We start from the raw sequence: 22,445 nt of genomic DNA, 5'->3' as shown, positions 1-22,445 counted from the left end.
GGCGGCGACCAGGTGAGGAGTACAAAGATAAGTGTGTCATGCCTACAGTCAAGCATGGTGGTGGGAATGACCCCCCACCTCTGAGGCAGGCTTTCTTGTGTACCGTCTTCAGAAGAGGCTTCCTCCTGGGGTCCTCTTTCGTGGCACGCCAGACCCACGGTCCCAGGCTTCAACTGGGACCGTGTGCTTTGGTCAGATGACACCAAGATTGAGCTTTTTGGCAACAAACATTCTAAGTGGGTCTGGCGTGCCACGTAAGATGTGCATGCTGAAAAGCACCTCATACCCACTGTGAAGTATGGGGGTGGGTCAGTGATGCTGTGAGGCTGTTTCGCTTCCAAAGGCCCTGGGAACCTTGTTAGGGTGCATGGCATCATGAATGCTTTGAAATACCAGGACATTTTAAATCAAAATCTGTTGCCCTCTGCCTGAAAGCTGAAGATGGGTCGTCACTGGGTCTTTCAGCAAGACAATGACCCTAAACATATGGCCAAATCTACAGAGAAATGGTTCACCAGACACAAAATCAAGCTCATCCCATGGCCATCTCAGTCCCCAGACCTTGTTTTGTTGGCAAAAGGGGGTTGTACAAAGTATTAATACCAGGGGTGCTAATAATTGTGACACACATTATTTGATGTCAAATAATTATTTCTTTATGTTGGATTTTTTCCCTACTGAATAAATGCACTTGTATTGAAGGTTGGATTTTTCCCTTTCTTTCCATTAAGGTCCCATATTATTTAAATTAAAAAAAAATCATTAGAAGCTAAAAAACACATCTTAACCAGGGGTGCCAATTATTATGGAGGGCTCTGTATATTGGTAATATCGGTTTTAGAAGTTGCTACATTTGACATGAGATGGATATGTCAATGCGCACCACTGCTTAAAAAATGTGTTTACAATAATGCATTTTATCCACACCAGAATTTATGCAATAAATGATTTCTTAATTGATTTGGCTTCCTGCTGTACGCTGCAAACATTTTTAGAACAGTAAACATACTGGTCTTTTCTCGTCTCCCACTGTATTACAAGTCAAAGCCAAAAGCTACGCACGCTGCGTCTTAATTCCTTGTCTTAGCTCGTCATATCTCCAATGCTCTTACCTGTGTGCTCGTTTGGTTAAAAAATACTGCACACACTCTAAAAATGAGAGCGCCACTGCCACCCACTTGATGAGTTGATGTGCAATTCCACTTTATTCTAGTACAGCAAAAAAGTATGTTCCCTGAGGTCACATGCGCCACCTCCGGCATCGCTCTGCAACCCCCTGGGGGAACGTGCCCCACTATTTGAGAAGTACTGCTCTAATGTTCTTGTCAATTAGGCTACGTTGAATTGTAATTTCTTACTTGAAGCAGTATTGATGATGTGGCTATGTGACAGCAAGCAAGCAGGTGACTACAAAAAGTTACTGTAATTTTGGCCTTACCAAACTGTAAACCTCAAGAAACTAATTCAATGAATTTGCATGCCTTCAACACCTTGCAGGCATTTCTTTTAATCTGCCAGACTGACTGTCAGTAAACTGCTTTCACATGTTGATGTGCTCATTGTTTCAATGAATACTGAGCCCTAAACACCGCTGCCTACAGCCTATTTAAGCAAAAACAACCGTTTCACTCGCCCTCTCTCTGTTACTCAGGCCAAAATACCCACCACAAATCTGAAATTCTAGCTGTAATCACTAGTGACAGAATTACGGTATATAAAAAATCCATATGTTTTTAACTAAATGTGAATACTTCGCTTTTGCACTGTGGCCTTTCTATTATTAGCCATTTGCATGTTGCAGAGGTTAATGACAACATCATTAAACATGTTGAGGCAGTGCTTGGCGATTAAGGTTAATCCTGTTTCCTGCTTCGCTAACCTCTGGTGTCAAGGGGGACAAAGACTATGATCAGGGGTCAGGAAGAATGGAGAGGTACAAACAATCACAAATGGAATTTAAAAAAATATTGTTTCTGCTTTTTCATCTTAGATTTTCCGGATAACTGTTTGTGCCTGAAATGTACAGTGGGGAGAACAAGTATTTGATACACTGCCGATTTTGCTGGTTTTCCCACTTGCAAGCCATGTAGAGGTCTGTAATTTGTATCCTAAGTTCTCTTCAACAGTGAGGGACGGAATCTAATACAAAAATCCAGAAAATAACATTGTATAATTTTTAAATAATAAATTTGTATTTAACTGCATGAAATAAGTATTTGATACATTACCAACTAGTAAACATTTCGGCTCTTAGTTCTTTTTTAAGAACCCCTCCTGTTCTCCAAACATTACCGGAAGTAACTGCACCTGTTTGAACTTGTTACCTGTATAAAAGACACCTGTTCACATGCTCAAACAAACAAACTCCAACCTCTCCACAATGGCCAAGACCAAAGAGCTGTGTAAGGACATCAGGGATAAAATAATAGACCTGCACAAGGCTGGGATGGGCTACAGGAAAATAAGCATGCAGCTTGGTGAGAAGCTAACAACTGTTTTTATTAGAAAAAGACTGCGATTATTAGAAAATGGAAGAAGTTCAAGTTGACGGTCAATCTGCCTCGTTCTGGGGCTCCATGCAAGATCTCACCTCGTGGGGCATCACTGATCATGAGGAAGGTGAGGGATCAGCCCAGAAATACACGGCAGGACCTGGTCAATGACCTGAAGAGAGCTGGAACCACAGTCTCGAAGAAAACCATCGGGAACACATTGCGCCGTCATGGATTAGGTCCCGCTGCCGAAGCCAGTGCATGTCCAGACACGTCTGAAGTTTGCCACTGACTATCTGGATGATCCAGAGGAGCAATGGGAGAAGGTCATGTGGTCGGATGAGACCAAAATTTAACTTTTTGGTCTAAACTCGGCTCGTTGTGTTTGGAGGAAAAAGAAGGATGAGTAAAACCCCAAGAATACCATCCCAACCGTGAAACATGGAGGAGGAAACATCATTTTTTGGGGCTGCTTCTCCGCCAAGGGTACAGGACGACTGCACCGTATTGAGGGGAGGATGGATGGGGCTATGTATCGCCAGATCTTGGCTGACAGCCTTCTTCCTTCAGTGAGAGCCCTGAAGATGTGTCGTGGCTGGGTCTTAGAGCATGACAACGACCCAAAGCACACAGTCAAAGCAACTAAAGAGTGGCTCCGTAAGAAGCATCTTAAGGTCCTGGAGTGGCCTAGCCAGTCACCAGATCTGAACTCGATAGAAAATCTATGGAGGGAGCTGAAAGTCCGTGTTGCCCGGCAGCAGCCCCGAAACCTGAAGGCTCTGGAGAAGATCTGCATGGAGGAGTGGGCCAAAATCCCTGCTGCAGTGTGTGCAAACCTTGTCAAGGACTACAGGAAACGTTTGGTATCTGTAATAGCAAACAAAGGTTTCTGTACCAATTATTAAGTTCGATTTTTGTGATGTATCAAATACTTATTTCATGCAATTAAATGCAAATTTATTATTTAAAAATCATACAACATGATTTTCTGGATTTTTGTATTAAATTCCGTCCCTCACAGTTGAAGAGACCTTATGATACAAATTACAGACCTCTACATGCTTTGCAAGTGGGAAAACCAGCAAAATCGGCAGTGTATCAAATACTTGTTCTCCCCACTGTAAGTACCGGTACTTATGTTGTGTTTTTGTCATGTTTTGTACCTGTGTATAGGCACTGAACACATGGCTCTGCACTTCATCCATAGAGTCCATACCGTAAGCCACAGTGCCAAGGTGAAGGCGCCGGAACACCATCTCATTTTGGGTGAGCGTTCCTAGCATTCAAATAGTCGTAGAGGTAAATAACAATAACGTCTGCCTATGTGCGGCACATTTGATTATTTGAATTAGCATGAAATGTGCTTTTTTTCCTTGTAGCTAATCTCAAACCTGTTTTGTCAGTCAGCAGGTAGGAGATGCGGCCCAACTGTTCAGGTATGGTGCTGGCTCTAACCACCGTGCCAGGTATCTTGGAGTCCTTCTTGATCATCCAACTGAAAACCATCTTTCCCATATCCAGATTGACACGCAGGCTACATCACATGAAACAAGATGATTTAGAAGTGCACACAATTGAATAAAACGACATGCATAGGATGACTCTAGTGTCACAAGGTGCAGGTATGTACTGTGTATCCCACCTGATAGGCACAATGTTAGAGAAGAGCAGTAGGAAGCGAAGGATCTGCAAATACCAGCGTCCAGCAAAGTGCTGCAGTGCCACCATGACCAAAGACACGACCACCAATGCCCCAAACAGGATCTTTGTCAAACAGTTCACCTCGAGGTCAAACAAGCCCACCTGACACGAAACCAACAAAAAACAAATTGAAGTTTGTAGTAGCATAGAAGAAAGGTCACAAAGTTGTGCACCAAATATTTTCAAGTCTTCAAATTAGGGCTGTCAGATTTATCGCGTTAACGGGCGGTAATTAATTTTTCTAATTAATCACGTTAAAATATTTGATGCAATTAACGCATGCACGGAATGACCCGTTCATGCGTTGCCTCAAACAGTTTTCAATGACGCCGTTTTAGCACAATGAGAGCAAAAAGGCAGAGAAATGCGAGTCGACACAGGCGTTCATTGGACCGCGCTTTTATTGGCCTGAGCTTTGGCAGCCACTACTGACAGTCATGGTTGGCCAACTTCCCATCATGCATTTGGGCGGAGGAGGCAACGTTCTTCATCTCAACACGCTTAATAGAACACAACGCAAAACATACTGTATACCATTTGCAGCCACCACTGACAGTCATGGTTGCCCAACTTCCCATCATGCATTTGGGTGGACCAGTTAAGTCGCTACAGTATCATTTAGTGAAAGCACAATATTCCTGTCTCTCAAAAAAATAATGTTCACAAAAAGAAAAGCGCTCAATGCAAAGAGAAGTGGCATTACCAATCAAAATAGCTATGCAAAATACATATAAAACTTACTCAGACTTTGCATTGGCTAGATCTCTAATCAATTTAAAACTCGCCATTGCCAACTTGTGGTGTATTTCAATCACTACCTTACGTAGTTAAAGACACTGTGGAAGAACGGCAGGGAGCCCGATGTGACGTCACCACTTGGTGACGTCAACAATGGCGAGCTATTTGTTTATTTTTTGATTGAAAATTTTACAAATTTTATTAAAATGAAAACATTTAGAGGGGTTTTAATACAAAATTACTATAACTTGTACTCAAATTTATGTCTTTTTATCCGTGGATCCCTTTAACACAAAGAATGTTAATAAAGTTAATACCATCATGTGGATTTATTGTTATAATAAACAAATACAGTACTTATGTACAGTATGTTGAATGTTTATGTCCGCATTGTGTCTTATCTTTCCATTCCAACAATAATTTACAGAAAAATATGGCATATTTTAGAGATGGTTTGAATTGCGATTAATTAATTTTCAAGCTGTGATTAACTCGATTAAAATTTTAACCATTTGACAGCTCTACTTCATTATGAAATCATGTTTATTTTACCCCGGATTGTTAGCACCCACAACAATGCTGGTCCATATAATCCTAAAAAACACATACCTTGTGTCTTGGGTTGGAGGTATTCATGACGCTACGCAGCTCCTTGCCAGTATAAATCACCACCCCCACAACTGTGCCTATGATGAGAGCAACACATTTAACCGCCAATAATCATACCTGAATATATACAACCATGGGTCCCAACAAACAACGCTAAAAAACAAAAGACCATAATCCCAAACACAACCATGCAGCACCTGGATAAGCATGGGTTACTTTCAGCTCCTGAGGCACCTACCCGAGGCGACAACTGTGCTGGCCCAAAGTGTGTTCTCAATGCTGAGGCTTTCGTTGATCGGAGGGTCACCATCCTCCTGTGACAAGATGACATATTGAAGATGATTTATATATTCCTATAGTTAGGTTACCATCAACTATTTAAGTTTTCTTTAGAAGGGGAAAAATGCACTGGAGCTAGGAGACAAATTCTTGGCAAATTCATCTGTAGACAAAGCGCAACATTAAGGTAAGGCAGTTAGAACCGAAGCTATACCAAAATCCCATACAAAAATTAGACCAAATAATATACAAGCACTCACTCTGGTGAAGGTTCCAATAAAGTTATGGATGTCAATGTTTGGCTCCTCGGCATACACGTAGGATCGGATTTGTAGAAGGTCCTGGAGATGTGAACAAAAGTACTTGTGAGTTGTCAGTTTTTTTAACAATCAACATAAAATCAACATTGATTTTAATTAACACGTCGGTCTTAATTGAAGCGTATTTAAGCGTTTTTTTTTTTTTTGGCTTGTTCATTCACACAAAACTTTTCCAAACATGCATTTATGGACTTTACTTTACATTGTGCACAAGAAATATAAAAGATTCTGTAATTTCCCCAAACTGTACCCATAACAATCCAAGAATACATTTGTTCAGAATGATTTGATAGGATTAACTATGGGGCGGTGGGGCATCCAATCCAGTTTCTGATTGACTTATTGATTAAAGACATTCTTCTGTATAATACACCACACCATCTTCATCATGTACTTACTGCAGCAGTCGGTAGCCTCTGCGTGCATGCAACTGGGAGACGCAGCTTCCAGTCGGTCTCCCCATCCAGCTGGTCGGTGCGAAGGAAACAGGAGCCTGAGTGGGAAAAGACAAAAAAAGTATACTAGTGACACACTTTCACCAATAGGGGGAGACAACACACAACCCCCATGTGTCAATGAGTAACGTCTCTATTCATGATGGTGGTGGTCTGGGACAATTCCTGTGACACATGCACAAGGTTAATAGCAGTCATCCATTGCAGAAGAAGAAGAAGAAAAAAAAAGTTTTTCTACAGGTTGGACTTTTGGAGTACGAGTGTGCGGCCATATTAACAAGTGGGAAAGAAACCTGACACTACACTCATAAAACTTTGCCTACATGAGTCAGTCATATGGCTCCAAAAACGATACGACGATAACAGTTGTCTCAGGCTAATAATTGATAATTGATACAGTATTTCCAGTAACCCAAAGCTGTGGTTTTCTTTCCCTTAGATGCGAAGGCACAAAAATATGCATGTTGGAACATCTTTAAAGACATTTATCGTCTTCAATATACTGTACATCGTATAATAATAAAAGAGGTGTGGCATTACTAATTAATCTGATGATCAATCAAATATTGTACATCCTCCTTTGTACAGTTACAGTACTATTACAATTTAACATCGCAGTTTGCAATTACAAAAGACATTTCTTCTTCATTAGTCTTCCTAATACAAAAGAGAAACCTCAATATTGGACCTCATTTCATGGAGTTAGCAAGACAGCGAGAAGTCAATGTGGTCAAGTGTGTTTGCATTTACTTTGTATTTCTGTGCAACTTATCCAAAAAGAGTGGGCTTAATATTGAGTGTTCAAAGAAAACAAAGCATGGAAAGTGCACACAAGCAAAAATCAAGACCAATTTTTTAATGTTAATCGATACTGAAGCAACTTGGCAATGAAGTGTTTTCTAATGCTGAAAGTTTGATTCAGAAACACATGATCTACTGTATATTTACAGAATTACGATCAACAGCAATGGATTGTGTCAAACCTTCGAAAGTGCCACCATATGTAAATCATTTTTATTTTTCAATATTAATTTTTATTGTGTTACGCAATTTCAGCCGCAAAACTAGCATGAGGGACCGAGCCCGACGTTGGTCTACACTGTTTCTATGCCTAACTGGAAGCAGCACCCTCTTGCTTCCAAACACATCAACTTTGACTGATAGTATAGTACTGGACCCAATTACAATTTAGGCATTATAGGACTTCCTGTCCAGGCTCAGGGCTAATCCCTGCACCTCAGCGCCTTTTTTAAACAAGTCATTTCCCCAGCCAGATCTGGGGTGAATGACCAGCAGATGTTTACCATTTCTCTCAGAGGTCCTTAAAAAGATCATGTCAGCAGGAACACGCTGGTTCTACAAAGAAAGGCAGAAAGAAAAACATCACTTCAGCATCACCCCTCCTGCTTTTAAAATATTTAACTTATAGCTTTGCATGTGGCAGATTAGTAACACTGACTTTAAAAAAAAAAAAAAAAAAAAAAAAAAAAAAAACAGTAAACTTTCCTATCAAAGTATGACCCGATTTGACTGTACTGCTCCCAAAAGTGATGCATTTCCTCTAGATTGAAAAAACATACTCTCGGCGACCTAACAATTCCAGACGGCTTACAATCAGTCAGACATGTTGACAAAATGCGCGGCCTACGTGTGTGACCTTTCCTTCGGCCACTCTGCGACTTGTGATTCAGAAAGACGCCTCCATTGGAAACTGAAGACAGCAGTGCTGTTCTCATATTTCATGTGCAAAGTACTCAATGGAGCTTTGCCAGGAACAGCCACACATGTAATTCCAATGAAAACCTACTGCAATTTAGATATGCTCGGCCTACTAAAAAAATAGAGAAACGGTACATCGAGTGGATAAGATTTGATTAGAAGCATTACGTGAGAGCTTTACCATTACTGTCATGTAAAATAATTTAGAGATGAAATAACCAACCTTTTCAACTATTATTAGATCTCCCACTTGAATGTTGCTGCTTTTGACCTTCGCTGTGCCTAACATGGAAGAAAAAGGGAACAAAAAAAAACATTACAGGGGAATGGGGTACACAAATAAAACAGTCTGGAGAAAACGTTTTATCCACAAACATATCTTTATAATCAAATTGTAATAGTGCCAGCTGCTTTCCTGCACGCTTCATCGGTTAACCCACTAAAGTTTGGGGAAAGTAATTTTCCATGCAGATCTGTAGGAATGCTGGGGGAGTTGAACCTTTCTCTCTCATTCCATTTGGAATTAACAGGCAAATTTGTTTGGAGGAGATCACTGACCCCTGACCTCTGTCGTGACCTCTGGCCAATGCATATGCAAGACATTAAGGCGGATATAATATCACTATGCATCGGGTTCATGGGAATTCACATATCTGCTTTGTCCCATTGTGACAACGGTATTATGCAGGGACATGCAAATAACCGCGTTATATCCAAAATTAAAATAATTTAGATTTTCAGACGGAAAAAGGTTTGCTGGTGCAATGCACATTTTTGGAGACCAGCGCAAAACAAGTGTGCGCTAGGCCCACTATCATGGCGGCGACTGGTCACTTGCTTTATGGCTAAAACAAGCTGCCAGATCAAAGCGACCGAGTGATTGAAACCACAAGAGGTCTCCTGCCTTTTTATTGCTGCTCGCACTTTATACCGTGGCCTTGTATGCTTACTTTTACGTTCCTGCTTTAAATTACACACCGTTTCCCTTAGCTCCAATAAGCTTTAAAAGGGTCACTCCTCTAGAGTTAATACATGCTGAAAACTAGAAAAGGTGGCTTAGGTGGCAGCACTGGCACAAATATGAGCTGCGTTTACGGCGCATTCACACTAGTACAGTTTGGTCAGTTTTAAACAGACCAGAGTTCTTTTTCTCAGATAGGCCGCTTCCTTTTATAAATGTGAGCGCACATCCAAACTCTAGTTCGGACCAAGCAAACAAACTCTGGTCCGCTCAAAAATCCTGGGTCTCGGCCCGCTTTATGAGCACCCTGCTTCGCTTGTAAATGTAAGTTGACCAAGGTCTGCTTAGAAAAGTGGCCGAGACATGCAGACCCTCTCGTGGCAGCTGTTTCGTGAGTATCGCTCTCCTTGAAGTGGTGACAATTGGCAGTCCAAAAAGTCACAAAAGTAAAAGTGATTGCGTGCCTGTGTAACTTGGGGTACCACGCGGTTCCCTTTCGTGGTTTAATTTTCCCCTATGTACTTTTTATATACTCCAGTTCGCTCGGGATTGAAGGAATTTAGTCCTCCCAGCCCAAACCGCACGGGGAGGCCGGCAACAGAATGGAAATGTGCTCCGCCGCTCGACGCCCCCGAAGAGCCAGGCCAGGAGGAAGCTAAACTCCGCGCGTTCCTGTGTTAACCCTTTGCACACTGACTCCATGTTTCAAAAGCTTGAAGAACACTCGCCGAAAACAGGTTGACAATTTATTCGTCGACAATGGTAAAAAACAAGGCAAAAACAGACGACGGAGGGACAATTCTGGATCCAAAACAAGGCTACATGTTTCCGAGCAGAAGAAATCTGTCTTATCTCAGTGTCCAGTCTTTTTGAAGTCTTTGCTGACGCGGGTCTTGTCGAAGGTGTTTCTGGGCGTTGCTTTTGGGCCATCCCCGCTGTGCCCGGTTTTGGGCGGCTTAGGTTCGCGCGCGGATTGGGACGCCCGCTATCAACTTTGCTGTCCGGGCTGGTTGTACTTGTTTTAGGACAAAGCGCTTTGTCCTTGGAGTTTGCTGGGAGAGCAGATTACCCGAGTTGGTGCGTCACTCTTGTGATAAGACGGCATTGTGTATCTCTTCTATTTCTTCTCATTAAACTATGGTGTGCTATTTATTTTATATTTGTAGTGTAGTCCTACCGTAAATATGAAAATGATACTATTTCCTGATTAATTATGTTACGTGTGTTAGCCTAATGCAAACAGTTAGACGGTGCCTACGAAAACCTGTACCATATGTATGTGTTAGACTATATATGTGTTAGACTAATGCAAACAATTATATGGTGTGTGCGATGACGATATCGTTTCTCCTTCAGGATCAAGTCAGGAGGAAAGGACCCCGCCGCTGGCCGAAAGGAGTTTCTACATTATGTGCAGCGTCACAGCACCATGCGCCCTCCCCTCCCAGGAGGAAGGGGTTTCCTATATGTCCAATCAATGAGCGTGCCTTTCGTCCACGTAATGCTACTTGGAAGGTTCAGTTGGCGCAGTGTGAACAAGTGTTGTTGTGAGGTAATTCTCCAACCGGACCCTGGTCCTCTTGGTCTAACGTGAAAGTGCCTTTAGTTCTCAGGCTACTCTCTTGTTAAGCAGTTATCCGCAATATCGGCATCATTGCAGACACCAGAGTAGAGCAGACTGCTACATACTGCTGGCTCTCTGCTCAGGTTTTTCACATACGTAGGTTAAAATATTTTCAACATGGAGGCACGTACTTTAGGTCAAAATTTTCAAGCACGGTAAATCACTGCTTTTGCAACATACAAATGGCTGTGATTGTGTAAGCGATTGTCTTCCATTGAGCTTTATTCTTGTCATGCAGAACACAAATTCAAAACAATTTCTTTTAACTAGTCACTTTTCCGAAAGGGAGTTAACAGGGGGTTTGGAAAAGTTAGTGAATGTAGAAACAGAATCTGAGTGTAAAACATAGATTGAGTTTGTGAAGTTAGCACCTCTCTTTTTGGAGTCATGGTGTAAGCAGTGAACATCAGTCGGGACTGGCTTTGAACAACAAACGCGGCTTGAATACAGCAATTAAAAACATTTTTAAAAATCTTGAATTTCTCAATCCTAGTGCTATATTAGGCTGAATTTCAATGAGTCCAACGCATACCTCTTGTGGTCAGCTTGCTATAGATCTGCGAGTTCACTTCTTTGTCACGAATGTAGCATCTTATTTCATCAACAGCTTCTCGAATGATAGTGATGGTCAAGACCAGACCCTAAAAAGAAAATCCCATTTCAAAAATGGCTTGTGGAAATTAAATGTCATTGAATAAAATAATGGACTGATATCTTTGGAAAAGCAAGAGTTTGTCAAGGGCAGATACCAAGGGGACCCAGTAGGTGTAGAGGTCACCTAATCGCAGTTCGTCCACAAACTGAGAGCAGGCCAGTAACAAGAAGTAGAGGTTGAAGAAGTACTTGAACTGATTAAAAAGCACCTGCCGGGAAAAAGAAACATGGATGTAATATTTTGTATGTTGGTTTGTTAAAATCCAAATTTTTCAGACAATAATTTTTTTTTCCCAGTTTAGTTTAGCCACTCTTGAGAATTATACTTAATAACGACTTGATGTAATGAAACATATCATTTCACATGTTCTGGAATGTTATTTCAAGCGATTGACATGATCCAAGAAGTAAACATCACCTACACCAGGGGTGCCCAAGTCCAGTCCTCGAGAGCCCCTATACAGCTTGCTTTCCATTTCTCCCTCCTCCAACACACCTGACTCAAATAATCATTATCAGGCTCCTGCAGAGATTGCTGCTGAGCTGATCATTTGATTCAGCTGTGTTCAAGGAGGGAGACATGGAAAACAAGCTGGATAGGGTCTCTCAAGGACCGGACTTGGGCACCCCTGACCGACACCAAGCCGTAAGAAGGCACCCCGGGACAACTATTGGTATCTGTTATTCCTTTAATAGAGAATATTAATTCACCATAGACATTAATTAAAAGACAGCCGAGACTGAACATAGTTGTGATGTCCCATCTTTGCTCAATATCTTTCATTGCAGAGGAGGCTACAGCGTGTGTCAATTTTTTTTTAAAGTCACTGAGTGAAAAAAATCTGCACCCCAGGTCTGATGTTACATCCCAAAACAGACAACAGAGATCTGAAACAACTACATTCGGCATTAACTACATAGTGTTTACACACATAAAAATATATTTTGAAATCTTTGAATTTTTAACATCAATATGTTTTACCTGTATGTATTGTATTTATTTCTTTTGCCTTCAAAGACAGTGAAAAGGACTGTAGGGAAGGGCCAATAGCCCAACCAGTTTAGTAAATAGATTGTGTTTGACTTTGCGTTATATCGAAAAATGCCCAGCACAGGCAACTAAAATTTTATACTTTCTGTTTAGGAACTACAGGAGAATCCTCCACCCATAACAATAAGAAATTTAACAGTCAAGTTATAACCTCTCAGTTCCATTACCACCAATGTGAGAGATTATTAGCACGACAAAGTCAATGTGTTCAGTAGAGAGCGTGCAGTTCAACAGAGCAAAGATTAAAAGACAACAAACTAAAGACAATATAAAGGCTTTCATTTTGCATTGCAAAAACTCTTTGCTCCAGTCTTTCATTTGGCAAACAAACAATAGCGAATTTCACCATCCTACTGATGATCCTAAGACAACTGCATATATCTGGAAAGCAAATGTTTATGCAAAATACACAAAATAATCGCTTAAACAAACAGCAACTCCTTTCCTTAGTTACTCAGATTTACAACTTGTGTCTTGATTCGTGTTAATACAGTGCTGGTCAGTGTTGGTGGGTGGCGGCTTTTAGTCAGGTGGGCCTCATAGTCCGAAAATTATGGTACATTGAAGCACTGATGCGCTTTATAGGCATGTAGCCTTATTTATGAAAATAGCTCGTTCATTGATGGTGTGCTTTACAAGTCGGTGTGTTTTATGGTCTGAATAATACAGTATGTCAATATATAAAGTATCTCAGTAGCTCCAGCAGTTTTGTATGAATTCGCAGGTCTTGCTCACTTGAAACACAGACATATATTTTTATCACATGTGAAAGTTTATGTATTTTGATTGGCTGCAATCTATGAGATAAAAACATCCAAAAACCGGTGTGATTGGCCACTCCTGAAAACATATGCCAGTCAGGTTTGGCTGCATTGTTCAGGGTGTGGCAACTTTATATTGGGGTAAATGGTTATTTATCTGTTCATGCAAGTCGAATGCCTGACTGACACCTCCTCACCCGTGACCCAAATTAGGAGACCCGCTAAATAAAATGATTGGATAAAAAAAAAAAAAAAAAAAAAAAAAAAAAAAAAATGAATTATCATAATGAATCATTAGCTAAATTTAAATTTCTGATTGTCTTATTTAGGACACAAGATGCCCACCTAGGCTGGTTTATTGTTGTCCAATTTATATATTTGGCTAGCTTCTGAATGATACAGATGGAAAAAATATAGGTTGTAGTTTGAAGGTTAATAAATGGAGACCTTAGTGTGACACTCACCCCAGGCAGGAAGGTGAAGAAGTTATACTTCTGGTTGTTAATGACATTCCGAGGGTACCTCTGCTCCCGCTTTTCCGGATGGCCGAGCCACACTGTGCGGGGACGGAAGTCGCACATGCCACAACATTTGGACCACGGACAGCACCTGTAACGAAGGGGCACGTGATAATCAAAACTGTTGTGCCAACAATTCAACTGACAAAGGTTAATTTCACAAATTGAAATTTTAAAAAGCTACAATTAAAATTATTTTCCCTGCATTCAATACACAATAAAATGTATTCAAAATGACAACGATAACCGTTGAGCAACGATAACCATTGAGGTGTTATTCTTCTTTTTTTTTTTAAAGCCAATTCACAAAAGATTTGTAGTGTTTCCCCACATTTTAACAGTGACTTTTTAAATATGAGGTATTCAACTTGAATTACTTTCGTCATCTTTTTCCTCATAACCGAAATTAAGTACTAAAACATCAACATTTTAGGGTTCCCATAGGAAAAGAACAAAAAAAAAAAACCTAATGTAAGAGTCAAACATAGAAGGTAGGTAAGGGCCTATCAGCTGTCACGAAAGGTGATATGGAACCCCAATAAAAACTTGATTTTTGATGTGACCATTGGAAGAAAAAATGTGTGGACACCCCAAATTCAAAATCAGCGGCTGTTCTTAACAGATTAAATCATTTGAATTATTTACATGAATTTTATTTTTTAATAATCTAGTGCTTCTCAAAGTGTGGTATGACTAACACCAGTGGTACATGGACTTCCTCAAGTGATAGGTGAAAGAATCACTGAATTAAATAATAAAACTGCCTTAAAACTTTTCTAATCTAACAAGGTAAAGTACACTGATAAAGAACAGTTTAGTTGCACTGAATTTTAATGTACAATATATACAGCTCACAAAAATAAAAGGAACAAAGTGTTGCAGTGCAGTATTTAGGCTACTGCTCACAAAAATTAAAGGAAGTGTACTTGCATTTAATCTTTAAGAAAAGTTATTTCCCCCCAACACTAAGGTACAATTTTATTGAGCCTTTATGGGTAACCAATTCAATGGAAATATATATAATGTTTTATTTGCCTGAAGCACAGTATACACCAGCTGTCCAATGTTTTGAAACATTTTCTCATCTTATGGAATGGTGTCTCAAAGTGCAAAACGTTTGACCAAGGGTGTAAAGTAAATGCTCACATTTCTACGTTTGCTTAATACTATAAAACGTTATCTTGTTATCTACACATTTTTCCCAAAGCATTCAACAACTTTCAATTTTTCAACTTTTCAGAGATGTGGAAAATCCAGTTTCAATCTCCATGACTTTCCCCAAGTTTTTTTTACAACTGTTAAAATTCTTCCTTTACACCTTTTAAGCTATGCACTTTTACTGCCACTGTAAGGCAGTGCACCGTGAGCATGTTGCTCAGTGAACTACTGCTGGTTCATGTTTCCAAATGGCTGCTCCCATCTCAAAAAACATTGTGAGCCTGTAAATCATGTCAGGCACCTATGTATTTCTCTTAGAGACGCTAAATACAGTCATAATCATAACATAAAAGTTTAAATTATACAAATCATCTGAAATTTTATCATGGATTAGCTATGAATTCTTTTGTTTCATGACATTATTATAAAGATTTTGTACTTGCATTGGCGTGCATTCTATGTAGTTTAACGCACCTGCTCCCAATGAATTCACCATCACAGCTTGAGTTAATGTATTGCCACAAACGTAAACCACGCAGATGGTTAAACCGCATGTCCATAAATCGGGAAAAAAATGCTCTTTCATCAGGAAATGGGTGACCACTCCTAAAGTTCAATCCAGGCCAACATTCCACTCCAATGAACTCAGTGACCTGATGTTTAATTAATAACTACTTTGAGTTACAATTTGGATTGTGGAATTTGACCAAAATTTTCAGATTTGTCATTCTTACAGCTCAAGGCAAGTGAAAAGCTAGACTTTTAACACTAGAAGTCCCAGCAAGTCCCAGCGAATTCTGGATCATGAGGATTTGCCTTGGGAAAGGCCAAATCGGCTTCTGCTGGGCATTCTAGTGTTAAAGACTTTTTCATGCTGCTTGAAGATAAATTTAGCATCAACTCGACATCAAATATAACTTTAAAAAAAAAAAAGACCAAAAAACAGAAGTCAATTAGTATGGTCCAGTGTTGTTTTTTTTTTTGTCAACGATGACGATAACGAAAATATTTCGTCGACGAACAATTTTTCCGTGACAATGACGAGCTAAAAATGTGTCTAATGTGTAAAACAAAGATACAAATGACGAGACAAGAACGAGATGAAAATTCACCAGTTCCCATCATGAGTTCATAATGTTCTTATCTCATGTGTAGTTAGCACGTACAGTGGGGAGAACAAGTATTTGATACACTGCCAATGGGAAAACCCATCGTATCCCACTGTATCGTGGCAGTGTTTGGTCGTATCACACATGCGACATCCCTCCTTGGCTAGATATGCCATGTTCCTTTAGCCTTTAAAGTGCCTATGACAGGATAAAAAAAGTCTTAAAGAGCATTATTATGTGAATTATAATCATATTTTGAGGGGGGGTGTCACGGTTACCTCCTCACGGCAGGCCCCGCCATCCCTGCACGTATTTTAACACACCACACACATCAGACCCCAATGTACTTCGTGTGGTTGGTGGTGCAACCCCTCTTGCCATGCCTGAAGGACGGTTAATGGGTGCGCGGGTGGCCCAGGGGACCACCCTGGATCCCGGGGGGGGGGGGGGGGGGGGGGGGGGGGGGGGCTTTCCTGGGCTGCGGGTGGAGGCTGTAGGCCTTGGGTTGGTGTCCGTGTGCAGTCTCCGCTCGTCTGCGTGGCTGTTGCGCGCTTGGTGGGATGTGATACGGCGCGCTCGGGTGGGGGGTTCCCGTGATTGGCGATGGGGCGATGTAGCTTCGGTCGCCAACGGGCTTACTCTCACAAGCAATTCACACGATTACTGGGTTCTAGATCACAGAGCTGATTTGTGTACACTCTACCCCTTTCAATCACTTAGCTTATAGACTCCCCCACCCCCGTCCCCCTCTTTCCCTGGTCAAGAGGCCCCCCACATGGTGTCAACTGGAAATACATCTAGCTGACGATAGCACCAACATATTAGTAGTTAGTATAGTGTATTTTTTGTTGTTATTTGTGTTTCTTTTCTTTCTTCTCGTGTTCCTTTTTTTCTGTTCCCCCATAACCCCTTCCTGTTCGCTGCTTTGTCATAATAAATGAGGTATGTTGAAAGATCACAATGGGAGTATGTCATACTCTTAATGTGAAACATTTAAAATGTTCAGACCAACCGGGCACTTAGACTTCCATTCTCCGTATGAAAACAGCTGAACAGGACAGGGTTTGAAAAAAATAAAAAAATAAACAATTTGGCAAAGCGCAAATGACGAGAAATTAGTCTTTTAATCTGCCATTATAGCGCACTAGCGTTCCCAGCTGGAGGATGACGTTGGTAGGGTCACGATTTCATCTGATTTAGAATCCAGCCCGTTGAGAGGGAATTATTCAGAACCAGGAAAATGTCATTGTTTCAATCTCTCTACTCCAATATTTTTACAGGATATTCTTTTTATCTAAGTATTTTTCCCCAATTGCTAAATAAATGGTATGGTCATGACAAATAACAGTCTTGTGCTAAATGGAATATGAAATATTAAATGCATTTATTCAGTACGACATGGCAAAATTACTCCATAATGGTCAAAACTGTCGACTTCTTGCACCTCCCGAACGATATTTTATGCCACCGGGGTTAGTCTAGCTTTTGTCATTTCCCTGCCCGGCTTCGGAGAGTGTAAACAAACCAGGAGGCGTGACAGCTAGCCGACATGTTAACCCAAACCGAGCGGCATTTCAAAGTCTTAATCTCGCCTTTCGAAGTGAAAAATCACTCAAAACTACACCCAGATTATGTCACACGGCGGCGGAGTTGTCGATTGTCTTCTCTGATCGGCATCGGATTGTCATCTCATCGGGCTATGGTCAATATCATGTATATAGAACTACATGTGAAATGTCAGATTTGGCGGCGTTAGATCGTGCAAAGAGAACTAGATGCGAAGTAACAGACTCGCTAGCGTTAGTAAACAGCTGCCATTTTAAAGCAGTATATACCTCCGTTAAAATCAATAATATTAATGGATTTTGGTTTTAGAATCTGTTTTGTTGCTTATTTAGAAAGATGCAGCCATATTAAGCATTTGATCACTTTTTTAATTAACTCGTAGCAGTGAAAACATAGCAGCACATCACACAGCATCCTTGCCAAACGCTCTCATCTCTTCTTCTGCGCATTATACGTACACTCCTACAGCGACACTCACAAGCCTAACTCGTATTGTCACAACATAAACATTGCATGTATCTGTAAACACAACAGAATCTGTTTTTACAAACAGGGAAACCTTATTATTTTGCATAATTTACATTAAATTATAATCAATAGAAGAATTTATACTAATGCTTCGTCGTAGCTCCCACCTAAGGTACATGTATGGCAAAAGAATATGAGTAAATGTTTTCTCTGTGATCTTTTGAAAAACAAACATCTTGCACTCCTGTGGAAAGAAACTTCCACCACATTCAAGTTCAAAGATTGATATTTATATACATGTTAAAAACAGCCCTGTAAGAAGTTCATATAATTCATAAATTTCAAATTAATCGTACTAATAGTAAATAAAATTAAACATAATATAAAATAAAATAATAACAATAATAATACATTTTAAATTCATATATAAAAAAAAAATCGAGAAGTTAAGACAAAATAAACTACCGTAATTTCCCGAATATAAGGTGCACTCGTGTATAACGCGCACCCCAAATTTAATTGTAAAATCTAGGGGAAATTATTGTACCCGTGTATAACGCGCACCCTAATTTTAGCACCAATAAATAGAAGAATACAAGAAAACAGAGCTCGTGTAAAGATGGAGAAATGTCATTTTACTGACTTGTGAAACACAGCACAAGTATAGCACATTGGTAGTTTACAACATTACCGTAAACTGACAATACAGTGCCCTCCATAATTATTGGATTTATAATAATTATGTGTTTTTTAGCTTCTAATATTTTTTTTTCTAAACAATATGGGACCTTAATGGAAAAAAAGAAAAATCCAACCTTCAATACAAGTGCATTTATTCAGTGGGGAAAAAATCCCACATGAAGAAATAATTATTTGACATCAAATAATGTGTGTCACAATTATTTGCACCCCTGGTTTTAATACTTTGTACAACCCCCTTTTGCCTACAAAACAGCACCTAATCTCCTATAACGTTTCACAAGATGGGAAAAGACAGAAAGAGGGATCTTCAGCCATTCCTCTTTGCAGAATCTCTCTAAATCATCCAGAGACCTGGGTCCTCTCCTCTGTACTCTCCTCTTCAGCTTACCCCACAGGTTTTCAATGGGGTTGAGGTCTGGGGACTGAGATGGCCATGGGAGGAGCTTGATTTTGTGTCTGGTGAACCATTTCTGTGTAGATTTGGCCATATGTTTAGGGTCATTGTCTTGCTGAAAGACCCAGTGACGACCCATCTTCAGCTTTCGGGCAGAGGGCAACAGATTTTTATTTAAAATGTCCTGGTATTTCTAAGTATTCATGATGCCATGCACCCTAGCAAGGTTCCCAGGGCCTTTAGAAGCGAAACAGCTTCACAGCATCACTGACCCACCCCCAAACTTCACAGTGGGTATGAGGTGCTGTCTACATGCCAACAAGCTGTTTGGGAGGCATGCACGGAGAACACCTTTCCTCACTCACAATCATAAACGCAAATCTCTGGAGTTCGCCAAGCGGTATTGGGGCTTTAACTGGGACCGTGTGCTTTGGTCAGATGAGATCAAGATTGAGCTTTTTGGCAACAAACACTCTAAGTGGGTCTGGTGTGCCAAGAAAGATGTGCATGCTGAAAAGCACCTCATACCCACTGTGAAGTATGGGGTGGGTCAGTGATGCTGTGGGGCTGTTTCACTTCCAAAGGCCCTGGGAACCTTGTTAGGGTGCATGGCATCATGAATGCTTTGAAATACAAGGACATTTTAAATCAAAATCTGTTGCCCTCTGCCCGAAAGCTGAAGATGGGTCGTCACTGGGTCTTTCAGCAAGACAATGACCCTAAACATATAGCCAAATCTACACAGAAATGGTATTTTGTTGAGGGAACAGCCGGAAAGATAGTTATATTCTGCGGGTTGCATGTGAGACAGACATTGCTACCGTATTTTGTTGCAGCCTAGATGTCAATAAAGCAACGCGGATTAGCTCCGTTGTTTGATACTCCACCTCCGACTCCTTCCCTAGCTCGCCACGACCGAAACAAAATGGTGACGTCACGTACCGTAATGGTCGGCAATGGATCGCCGCAAACGTTTCTTCAACACAACATGGCCGTGTCAATTAAAAAAAATCGGTCTTCATATATATATATATATATATATATATATATATATATATATATATATGTATATATCTATAATATATTTATATTTTTGTCTCCGTCCCTGTACCCGTTTATAATGCGCACCATGATTTTACAAGTTGATTTTGGGGGAAAAAAGTGGGCATTATATTCAGGAAATTACAGTAATACATTTTTAAACTATAAATGTTTTTTCAACCCTGCCTCTTATAAGAATCGGAATCGAGAATCGCTCGGAACTGGAATCGAAACATGGAACCGGAATAGGACTCGGAATTGTTCAATTTCAAACGGTGCCCGACTGTAGTACTGAGTGATCATCGCTCACTAAATGTAATCTGTAGTGTTAGCAATGCACTCACATTAGCATTAGCTTGGTGAGTGTTGTCTTAAACTCTTGGAAAACTTTTGACAAACAGTTTGTGGCGTCCAGGTGTTTAATCAATAGAAAATAAAGTACAGTTTTTCTGCTGAGTGTTTATTATCATCACAAAGATGGTGATGTCCTTGTAGACTCTACAATAATTTGTTTGTCTGTCAATGTTTCATTCGACATTGTCGGAAACCTTTTATTTATGTATTTATTCGTAAATCGTTTGAAGATTACAAAAGAAACATTTTGAGTAATTGTCGACAAAACTAGACGACATCTGTCTGAGTTTGCGTTGACTAAAAATTAGACGAAGACGAACAAATTTTTATAAATTGCTAAAATATGATTAAGACTAATAAGTTTTTCTGTCCAAAAGACTAAAGTTAAAAGGGCTGCCAAAAACAACACTGGTATGGTCCAGTCGTCGCTAAATGTCATGCCAAACCGCATGACACACTAGTACGTGGATGTTTTATTCTTACCACAAAATAAATATTTTTTGCAAATGACCAGCTAGTCAAGATTCTCGGAGAAATGGAGCAAGAACCAACCAGATCAGCGCCATATCGCTCCCAAAAATCATAGAAGATGGGACGAGTTTCATAAGTGAGCAATTGAAAGTGATTTAAGTGTTTGTTTTAAATAACTAGCTAGCACTGTAGGAGTAATAAATGTTTATTTATGCAGAGAGAAATCTGTGTTTGGTGCACTTGGCGTTTGCGCTTACGTCCCGCTTCTGTTAGTTTTGCTAATGTGATATCACGATTTGTGACTACAGTAAAGTGGTGAATTATTTTTGAAACACACATAATTGTTACCAAATCTTTTTTTTAAACGAATACAGTGATTCCTCGCTAAATCACGCATCAAGCTTGCCGCCCTTAGTCCGTACGCATTTTTGGATGTTGTAGCGATATTGTTTTGCACATAGTTTTAACTTCCATCTGTAAATCTGGGGAAGAACACTGTGCTACGTGACAATAGTTCTCTGCACCGTTTCTGAGCTATGTGGCTATATCCTTGACATGAAAATGTTGTTTCTTTTAATTCAGAACTGCCTACAAACAGGATTCAAGACCAAGGACATTTGTCGTTGCCTTGCTGCGTAAGTAAAGTGATTTGTCCACCTTCTCTGGATCTTTTGGTATAATGGATCACTCATTCATTATCCACTGCGCCTATCCACATGAGTGTTGTGTGGGAGCTGGATCCCAACTGACTATGGCAGGGGGGCGCAGGGTACTCCCTGAACTGCTTAACAGCCAATCACTGTATTATGGACCACAAACTGTGAAAGGTGTAAATTCCCTGCAATTGATTGTTGAATTGAGTGGCATGGTGGTCTATTGGTTAGCACGTCCGTATATCACACACATGCTTGCAGGAGTTTTCTCAGGCTAAACCCTAAAGGCCCAGTTATACTTCCGCATCAGACCTGCGCCGTCAAGGAAGACCCGAGTTACAACCCTGCGCCATAGCCTGACGCGCGCCTCTCGAATTTTCTAACCTTCGCGTCGCGTAGACGCGTATGACGTGGCAGAAATGGACTGTGATTGGTCCGCTCAGACTGTTGTTTCCAGTTTAGCGCGAAATCACCGCCATTGTAGAATAGAATCAAACATTATTTTCTACACGCAAAAATAGACCAAGCCGACGGGAGTATCATCGAAGAGCAAGTCTCGTCAAGACATTATTGTGATTGCCAAATGGCAAGGTCGGCGATTGAAAAAAAAAAAAAAAATGGAAGAACCACCGAGACGTGTGTTTTCG

The 22,445-nt window shown here is 40.4% G+C and overlaps 1 protein-coding gene across 1 annotated transcript in view; it reads right to left on the bottom strand.

Moving 5' to 3' along the window:
• LOC130910389 (probable phospholipid-transporting ATPase IIA) overlaps positions 1–22,445 on the bottom strand; it is a 66,273-nt gene that overhangs the window by 41,801 nt on the left and 2,027 nt on the right. The window contains exons 2-13 of the mRNA XM_057827631.1: positions 13,829–13,973; positions 11,648–11,761; positions 11,431–11,539; positions 8,537–8,595; positions 7,899–7,950; positions 6,538–6,632; positions 6,080–6,160; positions 5,779–5,854; positions 5,541–5,617; positions 4,135–4,295; positions 3,884–4,026; positions 3,656–3,768 (exon numbers count right to left, since the gene is read on the bottom strand). Coding sequence (XP_057683614.1) covers positions 3,656–3,768; positions 3,884–4,026; positions 4,135–4,295; positions 5,541–5,617; positions 5,779–5,854; positions 6,080–6,160; positions 6,538–6,632; positions 7,899–7,950; positions 8,537–8,595; positions 11,431–11,539; positions 11,648–11,761; positions 13,829–13,973 — 1,225 coding nt within the window. The remainder of the gene's footprint in view (positions 1–3,655; positions 3,769–3,883; positions 4,027–4,134; positions 4,296–5,540; positions 5,618–5,778; positions 5,855–6,079; positions 6,161–6,537; positions 6,633–7,898; positions 7,951–8,536; positions 8,596–11,430; positions 11,540–11,647; positions 11,762–13,828; positions 13,974–22,445) is intronic.

Source organism: Corythoichthys intestinalis, chromosome 2 (assembly GCF_030265065.1).
Source record: "Corythoichthys intestinalis isolate RoL2023-P3 chromosome 2, ASM3026506v1, whole genome shotgun sequence".
NCBI lineage: Eukaryota > Metazoa > Chordata > Actinopteri > Syngnathiformes > Syngnathidae > Corythoichthys > Corythoichthys intestinalis.
The sequence above is the reverse complement of the archived record's forward strand: the minus strand, read 5'-3'. Positions and strand labels throughout refer to the sequence as shown.